The 12,441-nt window shown below is 40.9% G+C and overlaps 1 protein-coding gene and 1 pseudogene across 1 annotated transcript in view; both read left to right on the top strand.

Moving 5' to 3' along the window:
• The window catches only part of TESK2 (testis associated actin remodelling kinase 2), a 101,286-nt gene that overhangs the window by 27,260 nt on the left and 61,585 nt on the right, over positions 1-12,441 (top strand). The window contains exon 2 of the mRNA XM_065890310.1: positions 6,495-6,616. Coding sequence (XP_065746382.1) covers positions 6,495-6,616 — 122 coding nt within the window. The remainder of the gene's footprint in view (positions 1-6,494; positions 6,617-12,441) is intronic.
• LOC136131841 (large ribosomal subunit protein uL30 pseudogene) lies at positions 10,119-10,857 on the top strand (annotated as a pseudogene).

Below are 12,441 nucleotides of genomic sequence, written 5' to 3'. Positions count from 1 at the left end.
TGCTATGTGGCAGCTTCCCACTAGCTATCTGTTTTACATTTGGTAGTGTATATATGTCCATGCCACTCTCTCACTTCGTCCCAGCTTACCCTTCCCCCTCCCCATGTCCTCAAGTCCATTCTCTACATCTGTGTCTTTATTCCTTCCTGCCCCTAAGTTCTTCAGAACCATTTTTTTTAAGATTTCATATATATGTGTTAACATATGGTATTTGTTTTTCTATTTCTGACTTACTTCACTCTGTATGTATGGACCTTCACTCTAGGTCCATCCACCTCACTGCAAATAACTCAATTTTGTTTCTTTTTATGGCTGAGTAATATTCCATTGTATATATGTGCCACATCTTCTTTATCCACTCGTCTGTTGATGGACATTTAGGTTGCTTCCATGTCCGGGCTATTGTAAATAGAGCTGCAATGAACATTGTGGTACATGACTCTTTGAATTATGGTTTTCTCAGGGTATATGGTGCGCGGGCTTCTCATTGCAATGGCTTTTTGTTGCAGAGCACAGGCTCTAGGTGCACGGGCTTCAGTAGTTGTGGCACTCGGACTCAGCAGTTGTGGCTTTGTTGCCACGGACTTAGTTGCTCCACGGCATGTGGGATCTTCCTGGACCAGGGCTTGAACCCGTGTCCCCTGCGTTGGCAGGCGGATTCTTAACCACTGCGTCACCAGGGAAGTCCCGTGGAAACTTTTAAAATCTGTAGAAAATTGAAAGACTAATGCAATAGACCTCTGTTAAGTCCCTTCAACTAGAATCACCAATTATTAATATTCTGTTACATTGCTTTATCTCTCTGTATTTTTTCCGGCAAACCACTTGAGAGCAAATTGCAGACATTGTGACACTTAAATACTTTAGTATGTATCTTCCAAGAATATATTCTCCTACAAAGCCATAGTATCACTATTTATACCTTAGACAATTAACCTTAATTCAGTAAAATAATTTAATATACAGTCCCTATTTAAAATTTCCCTGGGAATTCCCTGGTGGTCCAGTGGTTAGGACCCAGCACTTTTACTGTCGGGGCCTGAGTTCAATCCCTGGCTGGGAAGCTAAGATCCCACAAGACTCAGGGCACAGCAAAAAAATTTTAAAAATAAATAAATAATTCCATTAAAATTTTTTTTTCTTGTTTGCCTCCAAAAAGTCTTTTACAGCTTTTTTTGACCCAGAATCCAATCAAGGTTTCATGCATTTCATTTCAGTGGTTATGACTATTAATCTCTTTTAATGTGGAATATTCCCCCACGCTTTGTCTGAAGAGTACCATCCAGTTGTATTTTAGATATTCTGAATATGTCTAATTTTTTTCTTATAATTAGATTTGAGTTAAACATTTTGGCAAGTATAATACATTGTATCAGAAGGTTGATAATGTTGCATGTCTTACTTTCGATAATGTTGCATGTCTTACTTTCGGTAATGCTAAATAAGATCCCTTGGTTAAGTGCTAGCCACCAGACCGCTCCATTGTAAAGGTACCTTTTCCCCTTTGTAATAAATAAACAATCTCAGGGGCATATACAGATTTGAATATTGCTATTTTTACTTAAAATTGCAAGTGTACATTTTCTATATCATCTCAAACTCACCTGATATGCTAAATTCTTATGAACATATAGTTTCTTATTTTTATTAAAAACAACACCTATTTATTTGAATGTTTACTATGTGCCAAGCACTGTGTTAAGTATGTTATACACATTATTTTGTTAATCTAACATAACAACATCATTTTATCCTCCATGTGAGACAGAGACTATTATTCTCTTCATTTTACAACAGAAGACTTCAATGAGCAGTCACTCTAATCATTTAAGTGTTAAAATTTGGATTCGGTCTGCTCATCTCCAAAGCTCGAGTACTTCACCACTCTCCTATGCTCTTCTTTAGAAAGTGGATTTGAAGACCCTGTGGTAGCATCAGATGAGTTTAAAAGTCAAGGAGAGGTAGTAATTTCCTTACCTTGGTGATCCTCTCCCTTACCCTTTGCTCCTCACATCTCCTCTTCTCTTTTCTCTCCATCTCTTCTTTCTTTTCTTCCTTACCTTCCTTCTTTTTTTTTTAACCTTCCTTCTTTTATTTATAATTGTGATAAAATATGTATAACATAAAATTTACCATCCTAACCATTTTTTTTTTTTTTTCCCGTACGTGGGCCTCTCACTGTTGTGGCCTGTCCCGTTGTGGAGCACAGGCTCCGGACGCGCAGCCTCAGCGGCTATGGCTCACGGGCCCAGCCGCTCCGCGGCATGTGGGATCTTCCTGGACCGGGGCATGAACCCGTGTCCCCTGCATCGGCAGGCGGACTCTCAACCATTGCGCCACCAGGGAAGCCCCATCTTAACCATTTTTAAGTGTATAGTTCAGTTCACGTTTTTGTGCTACACTCTCCAGAACTCTTTTCATCTTGCAAAGCTGAAATTCTGTACCAATTAAACAGCTCCAAATTCCTCCCCTCCCCACAACCCTTAGCAACCACCATTCTACATTATTTCTGTATGAGTTTGACTACCCTAGGAACCTCATATAAGTGGAATCATACAGTATTTGTCATTTTGTAACTAACTTACTTCACGTAGCATAATATCTTCAAGGTTCATCCGTGTTACAGCATGTGTCAGAATTTCCTTTCTTTTTAAGGCTGAATAATATTCCATTATGGTATATACCACATTTTGTTTATCTGTTCATCTGTCGATGGATGGGTTGCTTTTGCCTTTTGGCTCTTGTAAATAATGCTGCTATGAACTTGGGTGTACAAATATATTTTCAAGACCCTGTTTTCAATTATTTTGGGTATATACCCAGAAGTAGAATTGCTGGATCATATGGCAATTGTATATATTAAAAAAAAAATTAAAGATATTTAAAGATATCAATCTCTTGGGAATCCTCTTAGTAGTAGTAACAATGATCTATGTGTAGAGGACAAACTTAGGCAGAAATAGGCCTTCCCTTTAATCTGAAAATCTAAGTAGCTTTGAGGGCTAATTAATTTTCATGGTTTTGACAACTTGGAATGAAGATCCTCCTGCATTTAGGCAGGGAACCTCTAAATTTGATGGTACTTTTTTCTTTATTACCTGTAGTCTGTTCTGTACTTTAAAAAATCTATCCAAATCTGTTAATTCTTGGAGGTGTCACTGAAGTCCCATGAAGTTTTTCCCTAAGTGCATCAACATTCATATAAATACCTCTCATGCTGTATTTGATTCTTTATTCTCTTTCTTATCTGACTAGTCATATAGCTTATTGTTTGTCCCTTTCTAGATGGTAAACTCCAGAAAATTTAAGCCAAATCTTATACTACTTTTCTGTTTGCATCCTCCCCCCAAATCTCTGCCACCAAAAAAAGAAAAACAAAAGCACCACCCCACAAAGAAATTACCTGGATAAATAAATGATTCACTGTCCTTAGAAAGTACATTAGAAGTATCATTTAACTAACTGTTGTTGCTGTTGTTTTCACTGTGACCTTATGATGTGCCAGGCCTTCTGCAAGACAAAGACAAATACAACATAGATTCTGGTCTCAAGATGCTTTATAGCCTAGCAAGGAGGTATTTATTTACAGAACTATGTGATGAGTGGTATACTGGTGTGTTCCGAATGTTGTTCTGAGGCAGTATAAAGGATACCACAAACAGTTCCTAGAGAGAGTCAAGGAAGACTTCAGAGAGGAAGGGGATATTTGAGTGTGGCCTTCAAAGATAGGTAGAATTTGAGGAGCTAAGAAGAAAGAAGAAAAATATTTTATGCAAATGAAAGACAACTACAATGTTATGGACATGTTCATCACTTGTTTAAGGAAGTAAGGTTTTTTTTTTAATACATTTATTTATTTATTTTTGGCTGTGTTGGGTCTTCGTTTCTGTGTGAGGGCTTTCTCTAGTTGCGGCAAGTGGGGTCCACTCACTCTTCATTGCGGTGCGCGGGCCTCTCACTGTTGCGGCCTCGCTTGTTGTGGAGCACAGGCTCCAGACGCGCAAGCTCAGTAGTTGTGGCTCACGGACCTAGTGGCTCCACGGCATGTGGGATCTTCCCAGATCAGAGCTCGAACCTGTGTCTCCTGCATTGGCAGGCAGATTCTCAACCACTGCGCCACCAGGAAAGCCCGGAAGTAAGGTTTTTTATGATTAGTTTGAAACAGATTTTTATCCCTAAATTTCACACATTATTTTAATATTAAACTTTCTTTTATTTATATATATATTTATTTATTTGGTTGCACCGGGTCTTAGTTGCGTCAGGTGGGCTCCTTAGTTGAGGCTCCAGGGCTCCTTAGTTGCAGCTTGCAGGCTCCTTAATTGCGGCACATGGGATCCTTAGTTGTGGCAGGCAAACTCTTAGTTGCAGCATGCATTTGGGATCTAGTTCCCTGACTAGGGATCGAACCCAGGGCCCCTGCATTGGGAGCGTGGAGTCTTATCCACTGTGCCACCGGGGAAGTCCCAATATTAAACTTTCTTAAAAGCAGACTTTTTAAAAAAAAACCTCAGTGATACTTTTCAGATGATGAAAAAAAAAAAAAAAAGAGGAGTGAGTTTCAGAATGGAGAGCCCTTATTACAACACAGATGTTTTCTGTAAATAGAGTTGGAAAAATACTGTCAGTGTGTTCTTTGTATATAAATGTCTCTTTTAACTTATCCATGCAGGATCTGAAAAGGAAAGCCACTTCTCTTTCATCAATCACGAGGTACATGACAACAGAATCATTGATGCACTAGGAAGAGAGTTGGGTTCCAAATCTCACTAAGTGATCTAGAAGAGGGGTGAGACAGCCAGTGTTCTGCCTCAGTTCTTCTATTCAGGGTTCCTGTGGCTCTGAGTGTTTTGCTTCTTCCTTCCCCTTCTTATGTCTGGCTACTCTGAAGCATTGTTTCTTTGAATTTTAAGATAAGCTGTGATGTCTGTTCTATATTAACACTAAACTTCTGGGGCTATTGTCATGTCAAAGAATTTCTGGAGATTGAAGAATTAAGTAGATTGTCATGATTTCTACTGGAATTTCCACTTGGTCAACTGGAAATAATATACTGAAACAGTACTCTGAAAGTCCATAGGATGATGACATTTTTGCATAGCAAGTCCCTGTTGTGCATGATCTGAAGTGAATTTTTTTTAATCATTCTTTTTTTTTAAAATTTATTTTATTTTTGGCTGAGTTGGGTCTTCGTTGTTGCGCACAGGCTTTCTCTAGTTGCGGCAAGCGGGGGCTACTTTTTGTTGACGTGTGCAGGCTTCTCATTGCGGTGGCTTCTCTTGTTGTGGAGCACGGGCTCTAGGCACGTGGGCTTCAGTAGTTGTGGCACGTGGGCTCAGTAGTTGTGGCTTGCGGGCTGTAGAGCGCAGGCTCAGTAGTTGTGGCGCATGGGCTTAGTTGCTCTGCGGCATGTGGGATCTTCCTGGACCAGGGCTCGAACCCGTGTCCCCTGCATTGGCAGGTGGATTCTTAATCACTGCTCCACCAGGGAAACCCTGAAATGAATTTTTTTTAACCAGAAAGTAATGAGGTCCTTGTTACTTAATAACTTTTCTACTGCTTCATTCATAATTCAGTAGGAAACACATATCTAAGTGAATAATTGAGCTTTTTTTGGGTAAGGCAAAATATTTTCTCTGATAGTCTCATTTTGCTACTACTGACACCACATTTAGAGGCTGAAAACATAGTTAATTTTCTTGCAAGTATTGTGTTTTTTTTTAAACCTGTTGAGTGTGCATTGAAATTATAAAATAATATTTTTATATGTAAAATAGATTGAATCTACAGAGAATGAATGTTTTAGAAGTAGACTTTGCTCTGTGCATATGGGTAATAGTGTGAGTGGTGTGGCTCATGTTTTTATATCTGACTTGAGTGTGTGTAAATAATTATAAGGTACTTTGTGTTGGGTTACTACAGTATTAGCTCCAAAGGATTCACTGCCTTCTTTCTATATTTAACATGCAATACGTTTTTTTCTTATAGATATACATTTTATGGTGCTTGGGGGAGATTTTGAGGATGTGGGTTTAGTGTCCTATAAAGACAGTTTTATAGTTCATTATATGTTATATAAGGCTTATGCATGAATCTTTTCTGTGCACAATTAAAATTCCACAAAAGAGACTTTTTCCTTTCAGTTTGCTAAGACTCAGCAATGTTGGCCTTAAGAAACCAGCCTAATAAAATTTCCCCATTTTTTCCTAAGGTTTTTTTTTTTTATTTTAAAGACATGATTTCTTGAGGTATTATTAACAATGTGTTTCTAGCCAGTTTAATGTGAAACAGTTTTGGTCTTCGATGGAATAAATCTTTGTTAATGGAAGTGAGACCCTAATGTAATCAGAGTTTATAGAAAAACATCCCTTACCATGTCTATTTTATCTAAATTGGCAGTAAAACATCTTGGCATGTTCTACACGTGGAGGCTTTGACCTCATTATATAGCTGCCGCCCTTGAGCCTCTTTTTTTGTCCCATTTTATTTTCTAGGTGCGCCACCGAGCTTCTGGCCAGGTGATGGCTCTTAAGATGAACACGTTGAGCAGTAACCGTGCAAACATGCTGAAAGAAGTGCAGCTCATGAATAGACTCTCCCATCCCAACATCCTTAGGTAATGGCTTTTCCTTCCTTCTGGGGATCAGTGAGAAAGCTGAAACATTATTGGAGACTTGTTAGAATAGTATTAAAAGCTGAAAAGAGGGATTCAAGATTTCATGCTAAATCTGTCTTGCTGGGATTTAGCTGTGCTCTAGGTCTTTTTCTAGCTACTGAGACTTAATTTTCTGGTAATTAACTGCATTTAATAGGGCAACTTGGGACTTCCCTGGCGGTCCAGTGGCTAAGACTCCCCACTCCTAATGCAGGGGACCTGGGTTTGTTTTGATCCCTGGTCAGGGAACTAGATCCCACATGCCGCAACTAACAGTTCGCATGCCACAGCTAAAAATCCCGCATGCCGCAACTAAAAGATCTCGCGTGCCGCAACTAAGACCCAGCGCAGCCAGATAAACAAACAAATAAATAAAAAATATTTTAAAAAAATAAAGCAACTTCCTTATGTCTCTCAAATTGCTTTACTCTTAGTAGCAGCTCATTAGAACTGTTGTTACCTATTGCTGAATTGGTAATTTATCCAAGAGAGATGATTTTAGTGGTTATTTAATTTTCTTAAATTGGTTTAGGAGGAATCATAATTAAATCAGTGAAAATAAAAATAAAATTATGCCCCCAGGCTATCTACTCTTAACTGTTAGCACTCACTTGAGGAGACATAGTTTACCTTTTTAAAGGAGAATTATTCGTATGTATAATAAGGTTATATAATCATTACTTTTTAGTAATTAGTACAGTCAGCTCTCCATATCGGCAGGTTCTGCATCCACAGATTCAACCAATCACAGCCTGAAAATATTTGGGAAAAAAATTCCAGAAAGTTCCAAAAAGCAATACTTGAATTTGCTGTGCCTAGCAACTGTTTACATAGCATTTACATTGTATTTACAACTATTTATATAACACTTACATTGTATTAGGTATTGTAAGTAATCTAGAGATGATTTAAAGTATATGGGAGTATATGCATGTGTGTAGTTATATGTGAATACTATGCCTTTTTATATAAGGAACTTGGGCATCTGTGGATTTTGGTATCCTCACAGGGTAGGGGGTGGGGTGGTCCTAGAACCAATGCCCTGCAGATACCAAGGGGTTACTGTATATAAATCTTTCTCACTCTATCTTGACTTTTTCTAAAAAATAAATTTATTTATTTATTTTTGGCTGCATTGGGTCTTCTTTGCCGTGCACGGGCTTTCTCTAGTTGCGGCAAGTGGGGGCTACTCTTCGTTGCGGTGCGCGGGCTTCTCATGGCGGTGGCTTCTCTTGTTGCGGAGCATGGGCTCTAGGCATGCAGGCTCTAGAGCGCAGGCTCAGTAGTTGTGGCGCAAGGGCTTAGTTGCTCCGCGGCATGTGGGATCTTCCCAGACCCCGGCTCTAACCTGTGTCCCCTGCATTGGCAGGAGGATTCCTAACCATTGCGCCACCAGGTAAGTCCCTATCTTGACCTTTTTTTTTTTTTTTTTTTTGCGGTACGCGGGCCTCTCACTGTCGTGGCCTCTCCCGCCACGGAGCACAGGCTCCGGACGCTCAGGCTCAGCGGCCGTGGCCCATGGGCCCAGCCGCTCCGCGGCATGTGGGATCCTCCCAGATCGGGGCACGAACCCGTGTGCCCTGCATCGGCAGGCAGACTCCAGGGAAGCCCCCTGTCTTGACTTTTTAGTGAGGTGAGTATATTTCTAAATGAAACCAAATAAGAAAATTTAAGTCAATATATTATTAAAGTAGGGCATATGTGTAAGAGAATTGGAAAAGTTAAAAGTGCAATTTACTTAGGGTTGTTTAAGGCTAATATTTATATTGGACTAAAGAGAAATCATATAACTTAAGTATGACTTACATGTGTGGTCAGTGGTAGAAAATTATGGAATTAGATTGTACTGATTAATTGAAACTTTATACCTTTGTATAGAATTATTGGCTTCCTAGTCCACTACAAAAACATTCAGCCAGTAATTTTATTTATTTATTTAAAAAATAAATTTATTTTATTTATTTTTGGCTGTGTTGGGTCCTCATTGCTGTGCGTGGGCCTTCTATAGTTGTGGTGAGCTGGGGCTACTCTTTGTTTCGGTGTGTAGGCTTCTCATTGCGGTGGCTTCTCTTGTTGCGGAGCATGGGCTCTAGGCACGTGGGCTTCAGTAGTTGTGGTGCGCGGGCTCAGGAGTTGTGGTTTGTGGGCTCTATAGAGTGCAGGCTCAGTAGTTGTGGTACACGGGCTTAGTTGCTCCGTGGCATGTGGGATCTTTCCGGAGCAGGGATCGAACCCATGTCGCCTGCATTGGCAGGCAGATTCTTAACCACTGTGCCACTGGGGAAGTCCCAGTAATTTTATTATGACTTTTTTCCCTACCCACAAATCAGATTAACAATTTTTTGAGCATCTAGTATATGCCTGGTGATGTCAGACATCAAAAAGGTATACGTAAAATGGAATGTCTGCTAGCAAGGAATTTGCACTCTAATTGGAGATCTAGGACTTACATACATGAAAAGAGAACTAATAAAATCAGCTAGGACGCTACCACTTGGGTAAACTCTTAGTCATATAGAATTTCAAAGGAGTCGGAGATCATATTAGCTTGGCAGAGTCAGCAAAGCTTTCTTGGAGGAGGTTGACTCAACCTGGAACTTGAATTTTTTTTGAAGATTTATTATTTTATTTTATTTTTGGCTGCATCGGGTCTTAGTTGCAGCACGTGGGATCTTCCTTGCAGCTCATAGGCTTCTCTCTAGTTGTGGTGCACAGGCTCCAGGACGCGTGGGCTCTGTAGTTGTGGTGCGCGGGTTCCAGAGCACGTGGGTTATGTAGTTTGCGGCACACAGGCTCTCTAGTTGAGGCACGCGAGCACAGTAGTTGTGGCGCACGGGCTTAGTTGCCCCGTGGCATGTGGTATCTTAGTTCCCTGACCAGGGATCGAACCCTCATCCCCTGCATTGTAAGGCGGATTCTTTTTTGTTGTTTGTTTTAAAGACTAGGATTTAGTTTCAGTTTAAGGAGAACACTTATTTTATTTTTTTGGCTGCATAGGGTCTTCGTTGCCGCACGCGGGCTTTCTCTAGTTGCAGCGAGCAGGGGCTACTCTTCGTTGTGGTGTGCCGGATTCTCATTGTGGTGGCTTATCTTGTTGCAGAGCACAGGCTGTTGGCGCACGGGCTTCAGTAGTTGTGGCACGCGGGCTCTAGAGCGCAGGCTCAGTAGTTGTGGTGCATGGGCTTAGTTGCTCCGCGGCATGTGGGATCTCCCCAGACCAGGGCTCGAACTTGTGTCCCCTGCATTGGCAGGCAGATTCTTAACCACTGCATGACCAGGAAAGTCCCAAGGTGGATTCTTTACCACTGGACCACCAGGGAAGTCCCTGGAACTTGAATTTTAATAGGATTTTAGAAGATAGGGAAGGAACTCAGAAAGGAGCAAAATAATAATAATAAATAAAGCACAGAGGTAAAAGCGCAAAGCTTTTTGAGGAGTCAGTGAATTAAAAACCCATTTGGTTATGGAGGGTGCGGGCGAAGAGAAAAATAATGTTCCTGCTGTGCCAGAAACCCTTAAGAAAAAGTAAAGGAATTTTGCAGAGCTGAAGACCAAGTGCCTGGGGAAAAAGTTTGCCCAAAAGATGCTTCAAAAGGCAAGGATGAAGCTTGTCTATGAAGAAGCTAAGCGCTATCACTAAGAGTATAGGCAGATGTACAGAACTGAGATTCTAATGGCTAGGATGGTAAGAAAAGCTGGCAACTTCTATGCAGCTGTGGAACCCAAATTAGCATCTGTCATCAGGATCAGAGGTATCAGTGGTGTGAGCCCAAAGGTCTGAAAGATGTTACAGCTCCTTACCTTTGCCAAGTCTTCAATGGCACCTTTGTTAAGATCAACAAAGCTCCATTTAACATGCTGAGGACTGTGGAACCATATATTTAGTGGGGGTAACTGAACCTGAACTCAATAAATGAATTCAGGTGTGGTTATGGCACAATCAACAAGAAGCAAATTGCCCTGACAGATAATACACTGATTGCCTGATCTCTTGGTAAATATGGCATTATCTACATGGAGGATCCTATTTATGAGACCTATACCATTGGAAAATGCTTCAAAGAAGCAAACAACTTCCTGTGACCCTTCAAATTATCTTCTCCGTGAGGTGGAATGAAGAAAATGACCACCCATTTTGTAGAATGTGGAGTTGCTGGCAACAGGGAGGACCAGATTAACAGCTTGTTAGGAGGATGAACTAAGATACCTATGATGATTATTTTTGTGATCTGGTCAGTTAATTAACAATGACTGCTTTCAGACTGAAAAAATTTTTTTTGGGACTAATAATAACAATGAGAAAACCACCATTTCTTGAAGTCTTTGTCGTATGCTGCATGCTTTACCTATTAAAAGATTTAATCTTCACAACGATTCTCCATTGAAGAAACTGAGGCCAAGAGTTTATGTGTTGGCTGAGGTCTGTGTCTCTGAGGTCTGGGCTCTTTCTACCATGCTTCTAGAAGAACTCTTTCTATCATGCCTCTCTTAGAGGATTTGATGGGATAGTACTGGTAGGTAAACGTGGAAAGGTAGAATTGGGCCAGACCATTCAGAAATGTTTTGCATAAAGCCAAGAATATTCTATTTTATGCTTTGTGTATTGGATTCTGAGCAGGGACTAGATGACAGAGGGTAACTGGTGGCAAATGTGGAATGGTTTAGTGTTGGGGAAGCTGGTAACCAAGAGATCAGTTAGGGGGCATCTACAATATTTGAGAGTGAGATGGTTGAGTCCTGATTTGATGTTCTGCTTAGGAATTTTTTAAAAAAATTAATTTATTTATTTACTTTTGGCTGCGTTGGGTCTTCGTTTCTGCGCACAGGCTTTCTCTAGTTGTGGCGAGCAGGGGCTACTCTTCGTTGCAGTGCACAGGCTTCTCATTTTGGTGGCTTCTCTTGTTGTGGAGCACGGGCTCTAGGCATGTGGGCTTCCATAGTTGTGGCACATAGGCTCAGTAGTTGTGGCTTGTGGGTTCTAGAGCATAGGCTCAGTAGTTGTGGTGCATGGGCTTAGTTGCTCTGCGGCATGTGGGATCTTCCTGGACCAGGGTTCAAACCTGTGTCCCCTGCATTGGCAGGCAGATTCTTAACCACTGCGCCACCAGGGAAGTCCCTGCTTAGGAATTCTTAAGCTGATTATATTTTCATCTTGTTTAAAAAGTAGTATTTTTAGGGCTTCTCTGGTGGTGCAGTGGTTGAGAGTCCGCCTGCCGATGCAGGGGACACGGGTTCGTGCCCCGGTCCAGGAAGATCCCACATGCCGTGGAGCGGCTGGGCCCGTGAGCCATGGCTGCTGAGCCTGCGCGTCCAGAGCCTGTGCTCCGCAGCGGGAGAGGCCGCAGCGGTGAGAGGCCTGCGTACCGCAAAAAAAAAAAAAAAAAAAAAAAAAAAAGTAGTATTTTTATTGTCTTATTATTATTGCAGAAGGGATACATCATCACTATGGAACATTTAGAAAATAGAATTAGCAAAAACAGGAAAATAAAAATTTTCCTTAATCGCAGCATCTAGGGATCAAACTAGTGTTAACATTTGGCGTATTTCCTGCCAATCTTTTTTATTCACCACTTCTTTTTTTTATTCTCTTCACTATGAACTTGACTGGTGATTGCATGGGAAGATTGACTTTAAACAAATTTTATTCCATGACAGCAAAAATTTAAAATACAGTTGTTATAGGGACTTCCCTTGTGATCCAGTGGTTAAGACTTCGCCTTCCAGTGCAGGGGGTGCAGGTTCGATCCCTGGTCGGGGAGGTAAGATCCCACATGCCTCATGGCCAA

Source organism: Phocoena phocoena, chromosome 1 (genome assembly GCF_963924675.1).
Source record: "Phocoena phocoena chromosome 1, mPhoPho1.1, whole genome shotgun sequence".
Taxonomy (NCBI): Eukaryota; Metazoa; Chordata; class Mammalia; order Artiodactyla; family Phocoenidae; genus Phocoena; species Phocoena phocoena.
This window is presented reverse-complemented; position numbering and strand designations above follow the sequence as displayed.